Below are 24505 nucleotides of genomic sequence, written 5' to 3'. Positions count from 1 at the left end.
GTTTTAAAACAAAACATCTGCAAACAGATTGCCAAACTATACCAATTTCGAGATTTATGAGTATGCCACTATTTTGGGACAGACAGACAAATCAGTAATCCTCCATAATCCCACAGGACTGGCCATGCCTTTAGCTAAAAGAGGGGGTTGCCATATCCTTAGGAGGTATCATTTAGTCAACCACCAGTTCCATTTTTCTTCATCTCACAAAATTTTGACTTCAGATTGAGATTTGCGTGGATTGTGCTATGATTTTGTATATGCGATTATACAATTTTAATGTTCAGGTTTTGTGTTCTCTTTCTGTTTATTATTTGTATACATGGCTGTAGTTTTTGCATTTTGTAGTTATTCCCTTCTGGGTAAATTTAGTCTCACATTAAACGCCGTCGTGACCTCATCTGATTTAATACTAAACCATCACAGACATTTGTATCTCATTAACACTCAGTCAGGATTGCTGTCCTTGTTCTGCCTTAGGCCTGCATGATGTTGATGATTTTATCTTTATTTTCCTGATCGTGTGGATTTTTGTGTTCTTAGTCTAATGGCTTTCAGAAATTTTGCAGATGTTTAGGATACATTTTCTCTTTGTTTGCAACATGTGATTGTTGCATCCTGCAGATATACATGCCTCACATATTTCATAAGTATTAGGTTTAGAAAAAGGTTTGTTGAATCTATAAATCCAAGCTAGCACTTAACAATAGTGGATGATGCATGTTCTCAAATACTTCTCAAAGCTTTCTTTTATCCTGCTCTGTCATGAAACGCAGAGGTTGATTTCAAGTGGGCGTCTGGTATCCGCTCTTCCTCTGTAAGTTCAGATCTTTGTAGGAGGAGAATCAGATGTACAGCCAGAAGGAGGAGATGAATTTAGAACAGCTTTCAAGAAAACTGCAAATATTACATTGCTTCATTCCATGCTGTAATTATTCAATTGAAATTAATATTCATATTTATAATAGTTCTAATTACTGAACTAATAGTTCCAATCAATCACATTGTATTTGAATGTAGATTCATTAAATAATGATATACAGAAGGATATTTAGTTTTATGGTCATCTATCAACAGGTGCAGTAACATTTCGCATTGCAGTAAGAACATTGCTCGGTTCGTTAATAGTTCAAACATTCATCGCCAGGGGGCAGAAATCCCAATGTTTACACCGTTTGACCATTATAACCACTTATGCTGGAACTAGATCTTGCCACCGTGATGAACAAATACATGTTTGCACAATATCTACAGAGTATTTTGAAAGCGTTTATCGGTGAGGGAATATCGCAGGCTCCTCTTGGATTTACAGTCAGTGTGTGGCTGGGGTTCAAAGCGCAAGATCAATGAATGACTGAATCTTTTTCTATTAACAGATTCATTAGAATGAACCGTCCGAAAGAACCGATCCACTAAAATGAATCGACTCATGAATACCACTTGAGGGACATGTTCAAATGCGTTTCATCATCAGCTCCGCAAACGTTAAAAACGCGCACCACCGCCTCGCGCTTGGAAACCATTCTCGTTACTAGGAAATCTTGACGATTTTCAAAAGCGAGTCTTTCAAAAGTCGAATAGAAATGGCGATAGCGTGAATACTTTCTGTTTGGTTACGTGCTCCCAAAACACCGGTGCGTAAAAGCGCAAAACTCGTTTCGATGGCTTACGGAAAGGATTTATCAGGCTGTTCTCTCTAAGAGCGAGGTAAACAGAGATTGCGGGTGGTAAATAGAGATTGTGGGGGTAAATAGATCTGTCTCTTTAAGTTGGTGTGAAAGCCGATTAACGCTGATCTCGGTCGTGATTTTGTTGTACCGTCTGTTGACCGGATCTATTTTTGTTTTACGTCTCTGCGCGCACTTTAGGGCGTACGTTTATTTATCTGTCCCTTTTGACGTCTTGAACTAGCTTTTCGTGTGTTATATACGCCTTTCTGGTAGCGCGCTTCTCCATCCCCGTGCGTAATTACGCGTTACGCGCGAGTGGAATCCCCTTGACGCTCAGCGGCGGCGCGCGCTGGGCTGAACTTCACACCATCTTCATCTCAGTGTGTGATCGTCAGTGTGTGAAGAAGACGATGGGCTCAGTGTGACACCCAGGGCTGTGAAGATGCAGAAGAGCGTGCGCTACAATGAGGGACACGCGCTCTATCTGTCCACGGTGGCGCGTAAAGACGGCGTCAAGCGCGGCTATCTGAGTAAAAAAGCGGCGGAAAACAGCCGCTGGAACGAGAAATACTTCGCGCTTTACCAGAATATTCTCTTCTACTTTGAGAACGAGCAGAGCGCCAGGCCTTCTGGGATTTATCTGCTGGAGGGATGCACCTGCGAGAGGGTTCCAGCTCCAAAGGTGTCAACCATTGGAAAGGAGACTTCGGATAAACAGCAGGTGTGTATCTGACTTTAGTTTCGTTATTGAAGACACATCTTGAATTAAATGTTAGATTTGCAGCCAAATAAATGATGTGAATGTTTCAGTTTGAAATTGTGGAGGATAAGCCACGTGTTTGCGTTTGTTTACGAGCGCGTCTGTCCCTTTAAACGCATTGGAGCAGTCTAGTGGGTCTACTGGGACTTTTCACCCCAGTGAATAATCTCACAGTGATGGTTCGGTTTATGAAAGTCAGTTTCTGTTTAGCCACATACCCCAAGGACTCGACCAAAAAGGTGTGGAACATTTACAGCATATTCACAAAAAAGTTTAGGACTGAGCACCTGTTGACCCTTTGTGACAACATGGCCCTTTTTGACAGCCTTTTAAGAGTGTTAAATCTTAGACTGCAAAAAATAAAACGCAAATCTACTCGTTAAGCAACAACACGTAAGCTTAGACATAAATGATTGTTGAAATATAAAACATTTTTTGAAAAAAAATGACTCTAAACCTTGGCAACCATATTAACAAGCAGACCATATTAACCACAGTCTCCATTTGCCTGTCAGTGTAAAATGTAGCAGTCATTAGTGTTTACTGGTCAAGAACAACAGTAAATATCTTTATATTATAATATACATACATGCAATGTTTTAAGGTCTTCATCAGATGTTAGTGAAATTAATCAAATACATCTGGGAGACTAATAATAAATATCACCCTCATTATCAAGTTTACACATTCTGCTTCTTTCTTCACAGTTTGCATAACAATCCTTTATGTCAAGCTTTAACACATTTGTAATGATCACAGAAAACGTAATATTAATATTTGATTAATATTAATATTATGTTGCACACCTGAAAAGCTATAGAAACATCTGTAGATACAGTACCTTATAATTCATAATGCTTGTTTCTGAAATATATCATTAACCAGAAGTCACTCTTTGTGGACGCAATCTTTGTTAATAATAGTAATTTTGGAAATTCATTAGTTGAATGATGAATTAATACTTTGAAGGCCGTTTAACTAAACTAAACAGCCTTTAATAAGCGAACAATAAACCCACACGTCTTGGAGTCTGTGGTCGCATTAAGCAGCATTCTGCAGATTATGCTCTCATGTTCTGCGTATGAAGCAGATATACATTCTGATCCCCGGCTGTGAGTTTATACCACACGAGACCTGAAAGCCCCTCATCAGCACGACAGACATCAGTCCAACACGTGTGAGGTCGGCGTTTCATGAGCGGCCTAATGAGCAGCATTGAGTTTTGTGGGGTTTTTTGAGCTCATGATGCTGAATCTGCAATCTGAATCATAATTCTCACTGAACCTGTCGAGAACATGCCCGGGTCATATTTAATCCCATATACTGTATATAAAATTATATATTATTTATTAAAATAATATTAATGATTGATTATTTATATATATAAAATTAATATGATAAAATAACATTATTTTAGTTTTATTTCATTTAATTTTACATGTATATTTATTTATTTAGAATTTTCGAATAATATACATTTTAATATGTGCTTAATTTTCATGAAACCATGGTCTAGAAAAATGGTTTATGTTTTCTGATTGTTCTGGTGCATTTGAGAGGCTTGAATGGTTTAAACTGCAATTGGGTTTAATGTTAATCATGTGTTACATCTGTAGGTGCTTTATATACACACACACACACACACACGCACACACACACACACGCACGCACGCACACACACACACACACACACACACACCTATGTTATAACAGATGTGGCACCCCCGAGCACACATCTCTGAGATTATAAACATGTTCTCTGTTGGATCTAAAACATGTTCTGCCGTCTACTGCTGCAAAAATATTTTCTCATTTTTTTAACTTTCAAAATGATTTGCTTGCATTTTCTTAATGCAGTGTTTCTCATTTGCAAGCATTATTGTTCCCCTTATCAGTTTTTCCGTCCGGTCAGTTTGACATACTGTTCTGTTGTGTGTATATACTGTGTTGCAGCGCAGGATTTTTGTTGCGCTCATCGCAGCCGTCTGAGTTGCTGCATTACTGCGTCGCTTGGCTGCACGAAGGAGCAATTCATACAGCTTCAGAGCGCTCGAACTGCACTTTAGAAGCAAATGCCCAATTGTGCTTTGATTTCTGGGCCAACTCAATTACACAGGATTATGTGATGTGCAAAGTAACCTGCGTATTTAAAACGGTCATTTATTAGCAAAACAATCTGCATGAAGTGGCTGCGTTTAGTTTGGAATAAAATTACAATTAATTTTCCATGCTTTCAAATGCAATCCAACATTACAGTTTGCAAACTTTTGTTATAATCCATTTCGAGCCATATTAATGTCATGCTAATGGATTATTAGCGCTATGAGAAGGGCACGATCCCATTGACAGATATGACCTCGTGCTGGGGGGGTTTTGCCTATGCAGCAGTTTTATCTTCCTCTTTAAGCGAACCTGATAAAGATTCAGATGCAAATGAAATATGCTCGCCAGCGAGTCGGTGACTTGTGTTGCCATGGCGATCAGGTTTGATGTCATGTTCAAGTGGCGCTGTATTATGCTTGTGGCACTTGCTTAAAAATGTTGCGCAAGTTGCACGACATCAAGTCCACGGTGCATGACTTGACAACAATAATGCGGCTGAAATAGAGGAGATAATTATGCAAACGGCACAGATTTCTGTGTGAACTCTGAGGCGTCAGTAAGCGTTGTGTGTGAGGCAATGAAGATGTGATGGATGGGGTTGTGTGGAGAGATGGTAGTTTTGTGGGTTGGTGAAGCACATTCAGATGTACGCGTAGAGCGGTTTCGTCTATTGTTAGAGTTGAGTTTAAACGAGGCCTGAGGCTGAAGCGCATTAAGAGACATCTCTGTGGTTACATAATCACACACACACACACACACACACACACACACCAGCCGCGCATCAGGAAAACACAAGCGAGCCCTTAAGCCTGTGTCCAATGAAACACACTCGTCTCTCTGTAGCGTTCCTCTATGATTTGTATCACAAGCCTGTGAAGAAACACGTCCGGGTCATAAGTCTGACTGTAATGTCAGAAAAAAATGCAAGAAAATCTTACACACAGGCTTCTTTTACTTTTTGCAAAATAGATTAAAATGTTTGTTCAGTTTTTTCTTCTGACTTGAGAGGATCTGTGCTTCTTAGATTCATCTTTGTAGTGAATTGTAGTGAAAACGTAGTAGGATGTTATTAATAAACGAGTGTTTTGGCAATAACCGTGATTGTATGTGATTCCTTTGCCAAAAAGAGGAAACACAATAAACACATTTAAAGGTGAATTTTTTTGATTTATTTATTATATTTATATTAGAAATAATTTCACTAGATATTGTGATAATGTCATTAACGTGTTTTTTTTGCCGCAATGATCGTGTAGTGCAAATCTGATATTGTGACATTTGATCATATTTATTTTAATAAATATTTATATACGTTTATTTTTTTAGAATATTTATTTGATAATATGAATAAGATTAATTATATTTATGTTACCATAGTTTTACTACAAATATCATGGTTAAACTATGGTTACAAAAGTAAGACTAGGATAAATAGGTGGTAAAGTTTTCCCACACGATTTTACCACAAGTAAAACAAAAAAACCTGATTGCTATAGTTGAACTGTGGGTACCAAAAGGCTCAAAATTCAAAAACAGCTTCTCATTCATAAAGTAGTTTGCCAGCGATACAGTTTGCTCAGTTTAAGTATGATTTGATTGGCTGGTCGTGCGTGATTTCAGCGCTGAATTTCTCAGTAACACGTCCACTGTCACTTGTTTGTAATAAATGCGTGTCAGTCATGCTGCCGGCTGCTGCTGTGCTGGATTTAGGTCAGGTTTAATGCTGCAGGCCACATGTGATACTGTATGATGATCTGTTGACTGTACTGCATGACGGATGGTTTCGTGTCTTCAGCTTTATTTCCTGGTGATCTTCGGTCACGATGGACAGAAACCTCTGGAACTGCGGACGGAGGAAGATTCAGACTGTAGCGAGTGGGTGGAGGCCATTCAGCAGACCAGGTAGAGCTACAAATAACAACGTTTCGCTTCTCTCCTCTTTGCATGGATCAATAAGAGCAGTTTCAGAAGATGCATGCTTTTGCTAGGCTCTGTTTCATGCACACTAATATCCTTTCACACAGGACAGACATTACAAACACAATCACTATAATATGTCATACTGAAGTCTTTATGAGACAATAAGTTTGTTTACTGTACCTATTTTAACTGTTGTATCTATTGTTATCTATCTGTCTTTATTTCTATCGGTCTTTCTCTCTGTATGTCTGTCTATTCATACATCTGCCTGTTTGTTTTTCTGTCTGTCTGTCCCTCCGTCTATAAATCTAACTGTTTGTCTGTCTGTCTGTCTGTCTATTCATACATCTGCCTGTTTGTTTTTCTGTCTGTCTGTCCCTCAGTCTATAAATCTAACCGTTTGTCTGTCTGTCTGTCTGTCTGTCTGTCTGTCTGTCTGTCTATCTGTCTATTCATACATCTGTCTGTCTGTCTGTCTGTCTGTCTTTTCATACATCTGTCTGTCTGTCTGTCTATCTGTCTATTCATACATCTGTCTGTCTGTCTGTCTTTTCATACATCTGTCTGTCTGTCTGTCTGTCTGTCTTCTCACGCATCTGTCAGTCTATGTCTTTTCATACATCTGTCTGTCTATCTGTCTTTTCATACATCTCTGTCTACCCGTCTATTTATACATCTGTCTGCCTATCTGTCTGCCTATCTGTCTATTCATACACCTGTCTGTCTATTTATACATCTGCCTGTCTTTCTGTCTGTCTATCCATACGTCTGTCTGTCTATTCATGCATTTTTCTGTCTGTCAATTCATACGTCTGTCTGTTTGCCTGTCTGTCTATTCATACATCTGTCTGTGTGTCTCTCTGTCGATGCCTCTGTTTGTCAATCTGTCTGTCTATCCATACATCTGACTGTCTGTCTGTCTATTCATACGTCTGTCTGTCTGTCTGTCTGTCTCTCTTTCTGTCTGTCTGTCTGTCTGTCTATCTTTCTATCAATGTCTGTCAATTCATACGTCTTGTCTGTCTGTCTGTCTATTTAAATTTATTTTCTGTCTGTCTGTCTGTCTGCCTGCTTACCTATCTGTCTATCTATCTGTCTATTCTTATGTCTTTCTCTATTGTCTCTCTGTCTATCCCTCTGTCTGTAAATCTATCTGTCTATCCATACATCTGTCTATCTGTCTGCCTATCTATTTCTCCATCTCTCTCTAACATCTGTGTATCTAGATGTTTAGATATTTCTGATGTTTCTTCAGAGAAAAAGAACTGTATAATCTCACACGTTTCTCCTCTAGAGTTTCAGAAGAGATCTCAGCAGTTTCTCAAAGCATGGACTTAGATCTCAATGTAAACTTCAACATTTCTGTTACTTGTTGATTTATTTAGCTCAGATTTTTCTGTCTGTCATCGGCAGTTACTCTGATCTCATCATCGAGCGGGAAGTTCTCATGCAGAAGTACATCCATCTGGTGCAGATCATGGAGACCGAGAAGGTGGCGGCCAATCAGCTGAGGACACAACTGGAAGATCAAGATACAGAGATCGAGAGACTGAAGGCGGAGGTCAGAGGTCATCTTCATCACCTTCATCCATGTGCATCTCCTGTTCCTCCAATAAAAACTGCTCTGATGTTCTCACAGATTGTTGCTGTAAATAAAGCCAAGGAGAGGATGTTACTCTATCAGTCCAACCAGGAGGAGGAAGATCCAGACATCAAGAAAATCAAGAAGGTATTTGTCACGTGTCGGGTGACGAGTAAAATGAAACAAGCGTGTGCAGAGCTGTAGGGCGTGAGCATCTACCCTTTTTTGTTCGCAGGTGCAGAGCTTCATGCGCGGTTGGCTCTGCCGGAGGAAGTGGAAGACCATCGTGCAGGACTATATCTGCTCGCCTCACGCCGAGAGCATGAGGAAGAGAAACCAGATCGTCTTTAACATGGTTGAGGCCGAGACGGAGTACGTCCATCAGCTCTCCATCCTCGTCAACTGTTTCCTGCGGCCGCTCCGAATGGCCGCCAGCTCCAAAAAGCCCCCCATCAGCCACGATGATGTCAGCAGTATCTTCCTTAATAGGTGATTATTCTGCTTGTTCGTGCCTGCGAGTAATGAATGTGCACTTAATGGAAATTTCTTGGCCGTTTCTTACTCTTGTGAAAGATTTGCATATTCCATTTAGAAATACTCTTCACATAAAGTCCCTCCCAAACAGAATTTATTTTAAAACTACGCTAAAACAATTACCAGATACTGCAGTCGTCTGTATTATAGTTGTTGTCTTTAAGAAATGATGTAATGCCAGTTTGATGAATTAAATGGATCGTTCACCCAAAAACGAAAAATATTTATTCACCCTCATGTGGTTTTAAACCTGTATATGAAAAGAAGATATTTAGAGAAATGTCTCAGTGGTTTTGTCAATGTGCTCCAATGCTTGGTTACCAACGTTCGTCAAAATATCTTCTTGTGTGTTCTGCAGAAGAAAGAAACTCGTGAGGGTGAATAAATGATGAAAGACATTTCGTTTTTGGGTGAACTATCCCTGTAAGTTTTTTAAGAATCATGAAATGACTAGAAAAAAGTGAGGTTTTTTTTCTCGTGTATTTCTCTTCATATCCCAGCGAAACCATCATGTTCCTTCACGAGATTTTCCATCAGGGCTTGAAGGCGCGTATAGCCAACTGGCCAACGTTAGTTTTAGGTGAGTTTGTTCTTGCTGTAACTTGGCTTGTGTATTCGTAAAAGCTTATCTTATATTTCCCAGATCTTAAATCTCTCATACGTGTCTGTTTTTCAGCTGATCTGTTTGACATCTTGCTGCCAATGCTGAACATTTATCAGGAGTTTGTGCGGAACCATCAGTACAGCCTGCAGGTTCTGGCCAACTGCAAACAGAACCGAGACTTTGACAAACTGCTGAAGCAGTACGAAGCGAACGCTGCCTGTGAGGGCAGAATGCTGGAAACCTTCCTCACGTACCCCATGTTTCAGGTGAACTCTGATCTCTAAATACTAAATGAACTAGACTATTAGTATTAACTAAATGAACCCTGAGACATATGATGGCAATGCATTGTGGGATACATTATCACACATGATGGTAGTTGGTCATCTGTGTATTTCATGAATATAGTATATGTAGTATAGTAGTATGGCATTCTGAAGACAAGCATTTCTGTTGTATTGAATTTCGGTTTAATGATTATTATTCGTCCAGATCCCGCGATACATCATCACTCTTCACGAGCTCCTCGCGCACACGCCTCACGAACACGTGGAGCGCAAGAGTCTGGAATTCGCCAGATCCAAACTGGAGGAACTATCCAAGTATGTATCTGACTGAATTCAGTGTTTTTTAAAACAGATGGTTTTGGCCTCGATTCTGATTGGTTAAGCCACATTTGTTGTAAATGACTCTAGACACATACACCTGTGACCGCATTACATCAGTATTACTGTCATGCTGCGTCTTTGTTGCCTGGCAACCATTGTGCTATTCTGAAGAACCACACAGCATGGCGGAAGAATAATTTTCTTTTAAACAAGATCATTACATTTTTGTTGTTTTATGAAAACTTGCCTGGTTGTGTTAATATTATTTATATTAAAGGAATTATTCACCTTCAAAAAGAAAATTCTGTCAACGTTTACTCACCCTGTTGTTATTTTAAACCTGTGTGATTTTCTTTCTTCTGCAAAACACGAAAGAAGATATTTTGAAAAACGTTGGTCCCCATTGACACAAAACCAGGGCAAGTCAATGGGGACCCACGGTATTCTGTTGCTAAATTTGCCAAAATATCTTCTTTTGTGTTCTGCAGGTGATAGAAATAATGACAGAATTTTCATTTTCCTTTCAAGAGCATCCTAAAATGTTTTCTTTTGATTCAGTAAAGAATCTTGTTATCATGGTTCCTGAGTTTCTATGCTCTTCTTTGGAGAATAAACATTTCTCAATGTTTCGTTACAAGTATATTTTATCAGTATTTTAGTTTCTTTTAAACAGCAGTACACAGGTGATCTAAAGGGAATAACATATTATTAAAGGGTTTTTCGGCTTTTCTGCTTTTAAAATGGAACTTCATTTTCCTTGAAGGCAAGATTCTCATGTATTATTCATTTTCTCTGGATCAAATTGGACCTTAATGCTTTTACCCCAATGGAAGCTTTTAAGAAAACATTTCACTCCTTATGAAAATGAATCATGGTTTTACTACAAATAAAACCAATAAAAGATGGCTACGACCATGGTAAGCTCACATTAACTGTAGTTTTGCTTCAGTAACCACAGTTCTCTCATATGAAGCTCTGTGTGAGTTCACTGTGAACGCTCTCTTGAGGAGAACAGGCCTGCCTGTGAATGCAAACAACATCATTAACATTTATGAAGATAATCATCATTTCAACAAGTCAGCGTGTGATGTTGACCTATTCGCATTGGGTTCAACGATCATTTATCCAGCCACGTAAACATCAACACAGATGGAGTTTGTTTTCACGGACCATTTCGTTTGTTAATAGGGAACGGTTTCATAACATTCTTCAAAGTGATCAAAACATTTCTTGCAGTAGGCCATTTTATAAACATTCTAAAAAACCTTTTTCTTACGTTGTTAGTGGATCACGTAAAACAGAAATGAACATTTTTGTTATTCGGGATGATTGTTTATTGTTTGCTCTCAGGATGATGCACGATGAGGTGAGCGACACGGAAAACATCCGTAAGAATCTGGCGATCGAGCGGATGATCGTGGAAGGTTGTGACATTTTGCTCGACACCAGTCAGACGTTTGTACGCCAGGGTGAGATACATTTCATTTTTTGCCATCCATACAATCTGGTTTCGAAGGTATTAAACACGAAACTCATTGGAACTCATGACCTGGGTGTTAGGAAACCTGTTTATTTATCCGCTCAGTCATTGATTGGAAAAAACGTTGTTTATTTGGTGAAATCTGTAACTGGTTTTCTTGCAGGGTCTCTGGTCCAGCTGCCGTCTGTCGAGAAGGGGAAACTCAGTAAGGTGCGTCTGGGTTCACTTTCTCTCAAGAAGGAGGGTGAACGGCAGTGTTTCCTGTTTACCAAACACTTGCTCATCTGCACCCGGACCTCCAGCGGAAAACTGCACCTGCTCAAAGTGAGCAAATCAAGTTTTCATCAGAGTTTTTCATCGCTGATTTATGTCATGGCTTTATAACTGAGTATCGTCCTATCTTCTCAAATACAGCAGGGAGGAACGCTGTCTCTGATCGAGTGTGCGCTGATCGAGGAGCTGGACGCCAATGATGAAGACTGTAAGTGTAACGTCAGCCCATGAAGTGAATGCTTTACCCTGAAATAAATCACACATCAAAGGCCAGAGTTGTTGGAGTAGCACATGAACCCTACCAAAATACACATTAAAACATACTTTTTTTATATAATGAGTTGAGTTTAAAGCTGTCCGTGTGTTCTTCAGATTATTCTACCGGTCAGGGATTCAACCATCTGGAGTTTAAGATCGTGATTGAACCTGCTGACGGCCCATCGTTTTCTGTGGTTTTGCTCGCTCCGTCTCGACAGGAGAAAGCCGCCTGGACCAGCGACATCAGCCAGGTAACACACGTGGTTAATGGAAAGCTAAAGCTTTAGGGATGTTTGTGCCGTTCTTGTGCATTGCATTTTAACACAAAGCAATTTACTGTGTATTCAGACTTTGTCGGTGCGTGCATTTCCTGCGATTTAAACTCATGGCCTTAGTGTGTTGTTAATGACATGCACTTCCTGTACAGTTGCACTGTACAGGAAGCTTATCAAATATTTGCATTGAAATAAATAGATCTAATAGATTTGACTGGAAAGGTTTCTTTGGGCTGTTTTAGTTTGAGCTGTCTGTTTTAGAAATCCATTAAACGTCAGGGTTATTATAGTAAACGTTTCTGTTCATTTTAAATCAAATCAAATCTTTTTCAAATATTATAAAAAACGCAGAACTGAAAGTAAATACCTAAAACTAAAATAGAAACAAATAAACTTATATAGCAAAATAAATAATATATAAACGTTGAAAGCGCGTAATAAAATTGCTAGAAATTTAACTAAAATTAAAATATAATTTTTAAGAAAAGCCAACTCAAAATATTCAAACAGAAACTACACATTTTGGCTGGTACTGACTTTATTTTTAATATTTCATATTATGATTATTGAATATTTTTGTTATGATTATTGAATATCAAAAAATGGCGTATTTGCTCAATTGTCCACTTTTTCTCGTTTGCTCGGATTTGCACATTTACAATGAAAACAGTGACTGAATAAAGACTTTTTGCATATTTTTCCCTGTTTTAGTGCATTGACAACATTCACTGTAATGGCTTGATGACCAGCGTGTTCGAAGAAAACTCAAAAGTCACCGTTCCTCACATGATCAAGTACGATACATCACTTACATTCACCTTAAATGACATTTATTAAACTTATTCGTTGTTTTATCACGCCTCTTTAGTGAAATAAACTCATCCATGAATGCAATCCACAGGTCTGATGCCCGGCTGCACAAGGATGATGTTGACATCTGCTTCAGCAAGACTCTGAACTCCTGTAAGGTCCCACAGATCCGTTACGCCAGCGTTGAGAGGCTCCTGGAGCGTCTGACCGACCTGCGCTTTCTGTCCATCGACTTCCTCAACACCTTCCTGCACACGTATCGCATCTTCACCACCGCCACCGTGGTGATGGACAAACTGGCCGACATCTACAAGAAACCCTTCACGTCTATACCCGTCAGGTGAGAGCGGCCATGTTTGAACGGTTTAACGTTGATATTTACTATTTGAAGCGTGTCGGTAATGACTGTTTTTAAACAGGTTTCCCTTTTGCTGGAATTCTGTTTCTTATTTTATACACCGACGCACGCACACTACAAAGTTTGCATCCATCTTTGTGTACTAATCCCCCAAAACTCACAGTGTTCCCTCAATCCTCTACTTCCCACAATCCTCTTGTTTCCTCCCCTACTGTCGCTCACAGGGTTCAGTATCATTCATCCGACCGTTTGTCCATCTCCTCCATCTGTCCAGACTACAGTCTGAAGATCACGAGACTCGCGCTGGACCAGTCCAAGTAACTCATCGCTCGTCTGTGACTCACTCGCTCTCGTTTCATTTTACGTGTTTATTTACATACATTTCATTTGAAACCTCAAAAACATCATTTAGTTTTTCATGTGCATTTTCCACCAGAGATTATATACATAGATGCCTCATCATCGTTTGTTTCCATAGGTCATCCACCAGTTTGGAAAGGTCAAAGTGGCTCCGTGAACAATCTGTGTGTCTGCAACCATTGTTATACACATTTAGGAATGTCAGTTACGTGCTGTTGTGTTGACGCAAACATTATAATTGCTGAACCAACACAATACAACAAGGTATTAAAGTTACCATAGTTTAAAGTCCAAAAGCAAACGAAATGTGGACTCTTTTGGAGCGATCAAATGTGGCATCTACATATACATATCTATGTTTTCCACTCTCTCTGCGAGATGTTCATATTAAACAGACTGTAACTTTTACAGTAAATGAGGTGTTTATGTAAATAACTTCTGCTCTTGCTGAATGCTGCATAGGTGTTTATGACAGAGATGAAAAGCCTGATATTGTGAGCCACATTTACATAAAGTGACTGTTCCACACTGTTGACTATTCAAAGTGGCCACTTGAAAGATTCAGAGATTTCATGTGAAAAACCCAGTTGTGTATTGATTCAGACAGTTTGACATTGCAGTTGTGCGTCACGTTGAAACCATAGCGCACTCGATCTCAACCATGTTACAAAAATAACCAAACGCCAAGAAATATCTTGTTTATTTTCAAACAGTTGGGACAGTTCCCCCCAAATTTGTATTTATTTCTGCAGAACTCTAAAGAAGGTATTTAAAAATTATATGGGTTACCAAACAACATTGGCCTCTCTTGACTTCCATTGTATGACCTCAAAACCACTGAGACATGTCTCAAAATATCCTCTCTTGTGTTCCTCTAAAGAATAAATCATATACAGGTTTTGAGGGTGAATAAATGATGACAGAATTGTTATTTTGTGGTGAACTATCCCTTTAAATAATCATTTTAAGTCATCTTGAGGCCCACACAAGATGCTTTTGCAGTCTCATTTCAATGAATTCTTTGGTTGGGCTGGGAGATGGTTCCATGTACATTAAACTCTTTTATTGACATTTTTATGTTTGCCCTTTAGATGTGTGTTACAATAAGAAACTTAATCGTACCGTATAAGGAAATCATATTTCAGGAATGAAGTCCTCAGGCTTTTTTTATCTTAAAGCTGCAGTGATGTATCTTTTGCCTCTCTATTGCCACCTCTGTTCAAAACATGGAATTGCAGGTTACTGTACGTACTTTTTTTATACATTTACATTTAGCAGATGCTTTTATCCAAGGCGACTTACAGAGAGTTCAGAGAGCAAGAAAGCGATTTTTTGCCATTGTATATAATTACATCAATCTCTTAAAAGACAATCAACAAAAAATATAAATAGGTAGGAAAATGTGTGACTTGATAAACAGTAAAAAAATGTGTTGGCTACATCACAAATTATTCAAAAGATAGATGTATACAGTACAGTACATGTACTTATCCTTACCTGTGTTGACGTCCCACAAAATCTGACACGACAGATCAAATGATAAATCGTTATTATAAGCTTACTGTTGTGAATCAGTGTAAGGTAAAGAAACACAGATTTTTAACACAGATTCCACTAAAAGTTACAGATTGCACCTTTAAAGTTAACGTGTTCTTTCTTGTGAACACACATTGGTAGTTGTTAGATGATGTGCATTTACTAACACGTTTCTGTCTTACTTGGATGCTTCAGGTCCCTTGAACTTTTCTTCGCCACAAACCAGGGCCCCTGGAGCGGAGAGCACCTAAATAACAAATCCCCGCGGCTGTCCCGCAAGTTCTCCTCCCCCCCGCCCGTATCCATCACGTCCCGCGCCGCTTCCCCCATCCAAACCCGCAAACTGTCCCTCAGTTCTGCCATGGGCTGTAGGAGCGGAGCTTTGGACCTGTCGACGGCCACTTCGTCTGCGGCCGGCAGCCCGACGTCCACCTACAACCCCCTCGTCTCCTCCCCGCCACCCACCTGCACCAAAGCCCCTCTGGACCTCAGCCGGGGCCCCGGCTCACCCGAACTCGCACCCTCGGCTCCCGAAGAGGGCGGGGAGCTGCCGCGTATAGACGCCTTTTGTGGGAAACTGCGCAGGAGCATTCGGCGAGGTGAGATGGAGACCGCTCTCTAGATTGTCAGATCTGTTCTGCTTTCACATCATACTCACCCCCCCTCAGAAGAATATGAATGTATTTACTCATTACGGTACGTGTCGTCATTGTTTGTGTCGTATACGGTGCAGTTAATCGTAAAAACTCCACGAGAGGATTCGCGTCCCTCTGTGTTTAGTCATAATGATCCAAAGCAAAACGGCATTGAGATTGTCTGATGGTCCTGACAGCTGTTCTGGAGTCAGTGTCAATGGACAAGTTCATTCCCGAGACGCCCGTGTCGAGTGAGACTGGAGATCTGTCGCCCTGCCGATCTCCATCCACCCCACGACACCTGCGCTACAGACAGCCTGCAGGTACCATCACAGAAGCCTTGAATATATTCAACACATCGACTTTAATATTCAACAATCCACCTTTAATGTTACTCCAGGTTTCCTGCATCAAAAAAAAAAAAACTGTTTTATGTGATCTGCTCCCGTAAGACTTCTGTATGTACATGTCTATGGCATAGTTCACGCTGTCATTCATCTGCGCTGAAATAAAGTTATTTATTAACGTTTCATTGGAAATAATTTGTTGAGAATACAATCACATGATTTTTCATTTTCAGTGGCTGTGTCAAGCGATTTCTAAAGACAAGAAATGATCCCATCCTCACCGACAGCTTTTTATACAGTACACGACTGTTTTTTCACCTCTGTGTTGTTTGTCGTCTCATTTATCTGCTTGCGTTCGAATAGGTCAGTCTCCCGACAGCTCCCGCTGTTCCGTCTCTCCGGCCTCCGCGTTCGCCATCGCCACGGCCGCGGCTGGACACGGCAGCCCACAAGGTCAGACGACACTGATGCCCTCAAGACGGCTTCACGGCCTTCAGTTATGATAAAGCTGTGAGGTGGAGATCATCTCACACAATTCTCTTGATCTCATTCAGGATTCGGCAACTCGGAGAAAACATACGACAAAGAGTTCCTCATCCGCAGGGCCGCATCCAACCGAGTGCTCAATGTTCTGCGTCACTGGGTTTCCAAACACTCGCAGGTTTGTGTGACTTTCTTCATCTCCAGTCTGTCCTGTTGTTTCGCCTGCTCCCGGCTGATTTGTTAGTCATGACCTTAACACGTCATGCAAAAGGAACAAAATTATAAGAACCGCAAGACCCGTGTCATCGTCTCTTTAACTCTTTCTCCAGCATAGACAAGATTGTGTTCTTCTGCCTATCATTTTCATTGTTATTTCACGGTTATTTTGAAAGAGTATGGTAACTCGAAACACAAGCAGATGTTCTGTCTGTTTTGACCATCGTTTTGAATCCGATCTGAACAAAGTCTTCGACAGAAACACGATTTTCTCAGCCTTTTCAAAATTGTGTTTTTTATGAAACACCTATATACGTCTTGATTAAAAGGTTTTTTTTCTTTTGATGATGTATATTCATATGTTCATAGAAGAAAATATTCAAGCGGCCAATTTTGTGAATATGATCAAAAACGCTTGTTGTAGCTGGTATCGTTTTCAAACGCAGAGAGGGAAAGAGTTAAAAAAGCTCTTTATTTAGTTACTGTAAAAATATATTTACTTCAGACTTTTTTTGCTGTTTATTGTTTGTAATAAATAAAAATGTCTTTAAAATCCAAAATTGAAATGTATTTATAATATCACACAATCTATTAATCTTTTAATGGATCGAACTTCTTAATAAGGAATGAGTTATTTGACATTTGATGTCGGTAATGGAAGCGTGTTTTTTTTTTCAATTTTAGAAGTTATTTATTTTTCTTTTCTAACAACTCACAAGTAGTTTATGTCGAGTGTTTGTCATTGTTTTTGGCCTGCTGTGTGTGACTGGATTCTAACAGAGTAAATAATCAGCCCGTGCGAGGCGTCCTCACACCTCCGCAGTCCAGTGTCTGTCACACCTGCTGTACTCTGCAGTCCTTCATTGAGAGCAATAGTGTCTGAGCTTAATGTCACCGGACCCCGCAGGGCCCGTGAGGGTCGCTCGAGTGTCCAGAATATCACAACACGACACGCTCACCATCTTCCACATATATCTCTCACCTTCTCTCCAAAACATTACAGTGTGGAGTATATTGTAGAAATGTTGTGTATGTATATATACTGTATAATATATACTGTATATACTGTATATACATGTATATAAACACTGCCGGTCAAAAGTTTTGACAAAAATGTTTCTTGTGATCTTAAAAAACGTTTAATCTGAAAGTGTATGTTTCAATATATATATTTTTTATACAAAAATATAATGGTGCCAACATATTAATTTCTTTCTTTAGGAACATTTTTGAAATAGATTACTTGAACCAAATAATGAATAAAAAGAAAAAAACAGTTGTGTATTAATTCAGACAGTTTGATATTGCAGTAACCATAGCGCACTCGATCTCAACCATGTTACAAAAATAACCAAACGCCAAGAAATATCTTGTTTATTTTCATTATTGTTTAATCTGAAAGGGACAGTTTCCCACAAAATTTGTATTTATTTCTGCAGAACTCAAAAGAAGGTATTTTGAAAAACAGTGGTTACCAAACAACATTGGCCTCTCTTGAACACAAAACCACTGAGACATGTCTCAAAATATCCTCTCTTGTGTTCCTCTAAAGAATAAATCATATACAGGTTTTGAGGGTGAATAAATGATGACAGAATTGTTATTTTGGGGTGAACTATCCCTTTAAATAATCATTTTAAGTCATCTTGAGGCCCACACAAGATGCTTTTGCAGTCTCATTTCAATGAATTCTTTGGTTGGGCTGGGAGATGGTTCCATGTACATTAAACTCTTTTATTGACATTTTTATGTTTGCCCTTTAGATGTGTGTTACAATAAGAAACTTAATCGTACCGTATAAGGAAATCATATGTCAGGAATGAAGTCCTCAGGCTTTTTCATCTTAAAGCTGCAGTGATGTTTCTTTTGCCTCTCTATTGCCACCTCTGTTCAAAACATGGAATTGCCGGTTACTGTACGTACTTTCTTACTTTTCAAATAATGAATAAAAAGCAGGCTATAAGGTTCCAGCATAGATGGAAATTCCTTCAGTACTGTTTATAAAGCGTCCTAGGTTGAGACCTGAAGAAGCTGAATGATAAAATGCGACTATACGATTTAGCAAATTCTAGGCAAAGGGTGTCTACTGTGAAGATGCAAAAATATAATGTATTCATTTATTTTGAGTGCTTTTAGTCACGACATAATTCCCACAGTTACAACTGTTATTCCATGGTTTTGATGACTTTATTATAGGGATGTAACAATATAAATCTCACTGTACGATAATACCTTGGTATAAAGTCCGCTGTATGGTATTTATTGCGGTATTTTAAATGGCAAATGATGACTCGGAAACGTGCCATAAGCATCCTCTTTTCTTTATCCTCGAATCATAACTGTTTTTTTGAGGTATGAGTTACAGGTGATATGGGTCGAATGACCTAAAAATCCATTTTATAAAATAAAATAATTGAACCAGATGGACCTTGCCAAAGGTAACATCTATTATTTTTTCTAACATTCTCTATGTTAGGCCCGGAAGACCAATCGTTTCATTCAGTCATGTGATCACGATAATATTGAGACAATTTTGCTATTGCGATAACACGATATCCATATTGATACATCCCTAAAATATTATATTTAAATGTGGAAAAAATAGAAATAAAGAACGAGTGTTTGATCCCAAACTTTTGACCGGTAGTGTATATATAGAGAGAGAGAGAATATTCACAAAACAATTTAATTTCTAATGAAATTTTATTGGTATAGTGTATAACGGTATGACATATTTGAAGTGGTCTTCTATCAGTTTGGTTTAAAAGGGGGGAAAAATGCTTATTTGTATGGACGCACACTTTCTCTGTTTTAGCTCATGTGTTTTTCTGTGATTTGCAGGACTTTGAGATGAACGCCGAGCTGACGACGGCCGTGATTTCTCTCCTGGAGGAGGTGCTGAGAGATCCTGATCTACTGCCTCAGGAACGGAAGGCAACGGCCAACATACTGAGGTGAAGCCTGAAAACATTATCAGTCAATCCGCATTTGTGTGCTTCTGTAGCATAATTAATGTCTGGGCAAAAATAAGTTGACCGTCTCGAAGGTGGATAACGCTCCTGTTTTCCCTCAGTGCTTTATCTCAAGACGACCAGGACGACTCGCAGCTTAAGATCGAAGACATCGTGCAGATGGTGAGTGTAGCATGTTCACGCCTCCAACTAACTAGACACAACACAGCTCAATATTTTTCTGCCTTTGCCAAACGCACGCAACGTGCAGCGTAACATTTGACCAATGAGATGTGGGGCTACCCAGCATCCCACAACAACAGAGACCAAGTGAAACGTCTTGTTGCACGATGCTGTTGACAGTTGTGGCCGTACAGGATGATATATTAACATTAAAGATGATCAAATTCAAACATCATTATATAAAAGTTTGTTTTTTCTGTATTTTCTGTAAAGTTGCTTTGCAAAAATGCTGAACAAAATTGTGAAAACAAGTAAATACTATAGAAATAATTACAAAGATAAAAGTAAAAAATGTATCCTTGTATAAGACTGTTCACGTCTCAAACAAACACAAGTGGGCTGCGTTTTGGCATCTCTTCACAATACTGTCTAATAAAACTATACAGACCAAAAATAATAGCTTCGAACGCACGTTGAGCTCTGTTGTTTAATTGACTCGCAGACTGTCGTGTTTATTTTCCAGTCTGAGTGTCCGAGGTCAGAATGCTTCGAGTCGCTCTCCGCTATGGAGTTCGCTGAACAGATCACACTGTTGGATCATGTAGTGTTCCGGAATATTCCATACGAGTGAGTGTCCATGACTATTTCTTTGGAATACTTTATTTTTACTAGAGAGGAACGAAACTGATGGTGAGAATTTGTATTATAGCTGAAAAAATAGCTCAGAATTTTGCTTGAGATTCTTTATCATTCCTCTTCATCTTTATTGTGATACAACTGTGGAAAAAAATTACGAGACCATTACGATTTTAAATTAAATCAGCATTTCTAGATGTACTGTGGTCATTTCAGTCCAAAACTGTAAAAAAAATCCAGGTTATCACAAAAAAATACATACATTTTCCTAAATACATGTATAACTATTAGTGTTGTATTGCTTAAAAGTGAATATGAACTTGTTGTCTTTGCAGTATTTGAGGTCCTGTTGTTTTCACATGTTTCTCCAGTTTTATTTTGTGAAAATAAATGCAAATAGAAACAATATTTGTATTTGAAATTTGTGAAAAATATTGAAAAATATTAGTAGTTCACAGAAAACACTAAACCGATCATTTTACCTAAACACATACCTATAAATTGTAAATAAAACCTGAAAATTATTTTGAAAAGATCTCTTAATTTTTTTCCACGGCTGTAGTTGTGGTGTGAACTCTATTCTCTCACATTAAGAACGAGTTTTAAAACATTATACAGTTCTGGGTAAATGGCATGTCTTCGTTAACCAAACTTTGACTTTCCAGAGAGTTTCTCGGTCAGGGCTGGATGAAGACGGACAAAAACGAAAGAACGCCGTACATCATGAAGACCAGTCAACACTTCAATGATGTAAAAATCATCACATTTAAACAGTCACACGTTCACCACACCTACACATATTACTATAATAGTAAATTCATCATCAGAGAGATGAAATAACATGAATGGTCATATAGAATATAGTAACCAGGAACAAAATAAACAAATCTTCAAAATAGCCACATGAGATGACATCACTGCACTCTTTGGCATTTGATGAAAGATTTAGAAACCATTTGATTCTTTGGAATGATCAGCATAAGCCAAGAACATAAGAAGGTTGGATTGAGATGTCATATTGTTTTTATATGTATTGGGGTTTCAGATGAGTAATCTGGTGGCTTCTGAGATCATGGGTCATGCAGACGTCAGCTCCAGAGCCGGATCCATCGAGAAGTGGCTGGCCGTGGCAGACATCTGCCGCTGTCTCAACAACTACAACGGTGTCCTGGAGATCACATCTGCCCTCAACCGCAGCGCCATCTACAGGTTAAAGAAAACATGGGCCAAGGTCTGCAAACAGGTGCGTTTAAGCATCACCTCACACTCCATGAGGGTCTTTTTTAACATTTCCAGTGGAATCAGAACACACACACACGGGGCATTTTCCAAACGGAAGTGAGCATCCCTGTGCCATTCTCCCTTCCCTATTTCAACAGGAAGTACGTCAGCACAGACAATTGTATTTACCACACTGCATTGCTTGGTTTTTAAAGTTGATAAAGGTATAAAGAAAAATACAGGGATTCTCTTTGTTGTCAGACCAAAGCGCTCATGGACAGACTGCAGAAAATCGTTTCATCTGAAGGGAGATTTAAGAACCTGAGAGAAACTCTGAAGAAGTAAGTTCACGCGTATGTTATAAAATACAGGAAAAGGAAATACACTGTTATTTGTTAATATTCAGGGTGATGGTTGTTTCGTAGCTGTAACCCTCCGTGCGTGCCCTATCTGGGCATGTACTTGACGGATCTGGCGTTTATTGAGGAAGGAACGCCGAACTTCACTGAGGAGGGTCTAGTCAACTTCTCTAAAATGAGGATGGTAAATCACCTCCATCTAAACCATTTTTTAGCTTGTTGCTTTTTGTAGAAAGTCGCATTAAGTACTTTGACAGGCATGGGTTAGAGGTTTTAAAAGTTTCAAATATGTTCTCTTGTCTTAGATTTCACACATAATAAGAGAAATCCGTCAGTTTCAGCAGACCCCCTACAGGATCGAGCTTCAACCTAAGGTACAATCTCGGTTTATCACGATTAATAACACAAATACAATTCACACTCCGTTCTGCTTGAAAGAGACAGTCAGAATATCTTTTGCAGTCACTATTTAAGGAATCAGGCCTCCTTTGCAAAAAATGTATTGCTAGAAGTAACAATACACTTCAACATTTTTCACCGAAAATGAAATTCTGTCATAATGTACTCGTCCTCATGCCATCCCAGATGTACGTGTATTTCATTTTTGCATGCCATGAACTTTATTAAATTGAAAAGTGTGAAAACAGCCTCCAGATGTTTTGCCTGGTTTCTTTCAGGTAACGCAGTACCTTCTTGACAAGACTCTTGTAATGGATGAAGACACGCTGTATGAATTATCTCTGAAGATTGAGCCACGTCTCCCACCCCTCAACTAAACAAAGTGACTGCAGAAGGAAGATATCAGAAGTGAGAAGCGTTTAATATCAAGTAGAAACAGTTGGTGGGAATCCATCCATACATCTGATGCGAAGTCTGAAAACAGCAACTTGGCCGTGTAACAATTCAACTCCATATCGTTCTTGCGTAGGTGATATTTCTGCTTTGACATGTGAACATTAAAAACATTGCATATTACCACAGAATGTATGTAAGCATGGAATGGACGTTGTTTGAAATAATTTGGGTATCATGATTGTAATGATGCAAACTCAGGTTTAAATGTGCCTTTTTGTATATTATGTACAGTTCTAATATTTAATGGTACATATTTTTAGCATGATACATTTCAGCATCTGCAAATGTTTTCCCCGAATGTTCATGACGTTTTTAGAAGACCCATCATTCCTTTGCTATCACATTTAAGAAGTTTTGTATGTGTGTAAATCTATATTTTGATGTATATGAATGTGTGTTGAATGAACAGTGTTTACCTGTAACTGGCTGATCCTATTCTGACCGAGAATCCCCATCATTCCTCCGCTTTCAAACTTCTGCTCGTGTGGAGGCAACACCTCCATCTACTGGAGTTGAATGGCTTTACCAAGCCCCTTGATAGTTTACCAGATCAAATCCATGTGACTATAGTCATTTATTAATGCTATAGTACACGGCTGCATTTTGCCATGAAGCTGCATCTGTTTATTTAGCATGTTCATTTCTGTCAGTAGATGTGTTTTTGAGGCATGAATCTGAATTTAAATATAAGCTGCATATTTCAAATAAGAACTTCTCATTTATTTTACGTTTCTGAGTTTAACACCAGAAGATTCTTTGGTTATGTAGGTCTTCTTATGACACTCTTATGAAAAAGATCTGCCCAACGATCACTATATTTATTTATCATTGTATGTATGTACATGGTCCTTAAATGCATGTCAAAGAATGCCATGGTAATACCGTAGTACCAAAAAATGCTTTTGGTGAGTGCAGATGAAGTTGTTTACTTCGACATTAACAGAAAATCATTGTCGGTTTACAGGTTGTTTTCAGAAAAAACACACCCATTTTTTGTCCAAAGAAAATAAGTTATTGTTTGATGAATGCATTTTTAAGTTTAACATCTTTAACTTTATTTAATTTTAGTGTATTGGTTTATTTTCTGTAAAATCGTCACAAACTAATTGTTGTGTTGTTTTTGTTGTAAATGTACTAAATTCATCCGCGGTTTCTTGACAACTGTTTTGATAAAAACTCCAGACACAAATGTATCCATCATGTATGTTTTTAAAACTTCTGAAATAAAACTGTCTTTTCATCTGTATGTTTGAGCACAAATCTCTCTCTCTCTCTCTCTCTCTCTCTCTCTCTCTCTCTCTCTCTCGATCAAATGTTATTTGATGAATGGATAAAATCAGTAATTGTAAATGTAAGAAAGTATATACAGTATAGTCCACAGGTGACAAATAAAGGTTGTAAGTCTCTGTATTTAAGAGCTTGTGTCCAGTGCCGAATGTTGGACCACGGTGGCAGGTCTCAAGGGCAAACCGGACAGCAGACATGGGT

At 38.8% G+C, this 24505-nt stretch overlaps 1 protein-coding gene across 5 annotated transcripts; it reads left to right on the top strand.

The window, feature by feature from the left end:
• Window positions 1-1267: 1267 nt before the first annotated feature.
• rasgrf2a (Ras protein-specific guanine nucleotide-releasing factor 2a) lies at window positions 1268-24429 on the top strand. 5 transcript variants are annotated; one of them, XM_057320711.1, is made up of 28 exons: window positions 1268-2391; window positions 6329-6435; window positions 7867-8014; window positions 8093-8182; window positions 8271-8524; window positions 9070-9149; window positions 9246-9439; window positions 9666-9775; window positions 11132-11250; window positions 11425-11585; window positions 11676-11742; window positions 11907-12043; window positions 12779-12861; window positions 12969-13217; window positions 13460-13552; window positions 15327-15730; window positions 15964-16089; window positions 16477-16566; window positions 16668-16774; window positions 19654-19766; window positions 19886-19946; window positions 20449-20573; window positions 21248-21332; window positions 21628-21825; window positions 22065-22144; window positions 22229-22346; window positions 22468-22536; window positions 22840-24429. In XM_057320711.1, the coding sequence occupies exons 1-28, from the start codon at window positions 2113-2115 to the stop codon at window positions 22936-22938; spliced, it is 3846 nt and encodes a 1281-aa protein (XP_057176694.1). In that variant the 5' UTR covers window positions 1268-2112; the 3' UTR covers window positions 22939-24429. The 5 variants fall into 5 exon arrangements, with proteins under 5 accessions (XP_057176694.1, XP_057176695.1, XP_057176699.1 ...); XM_057320712.1 differs by having other exon boundaries at window positions 20470-20573; window positions 22840-24428; XM_057320716.1 differs by lacking the exon at window positions 15964-16089.
• The last annotated feature ends 76 nt before the right edge of the window (window positions 24430-24505 follow it).

Source organism: Triplophysa rosa, linkage group LG22 (genome assembly GCF_024868665.1).
Source record: "Triplophysa rosa linkage group LG22, Trosa_1v2, whole genome shotgun sequence".
NCBI classification, from domain to species: domain Eukaryota; kingdom Metazoa; phylum Chordata; class Actinopteri; order Cypriniformes; family Nemacheilidae; genus Triplophysa; species Triplophysa rosa.
This window is presented reverse-complemented; position numbering and strand designations above follow the sequence as displayed.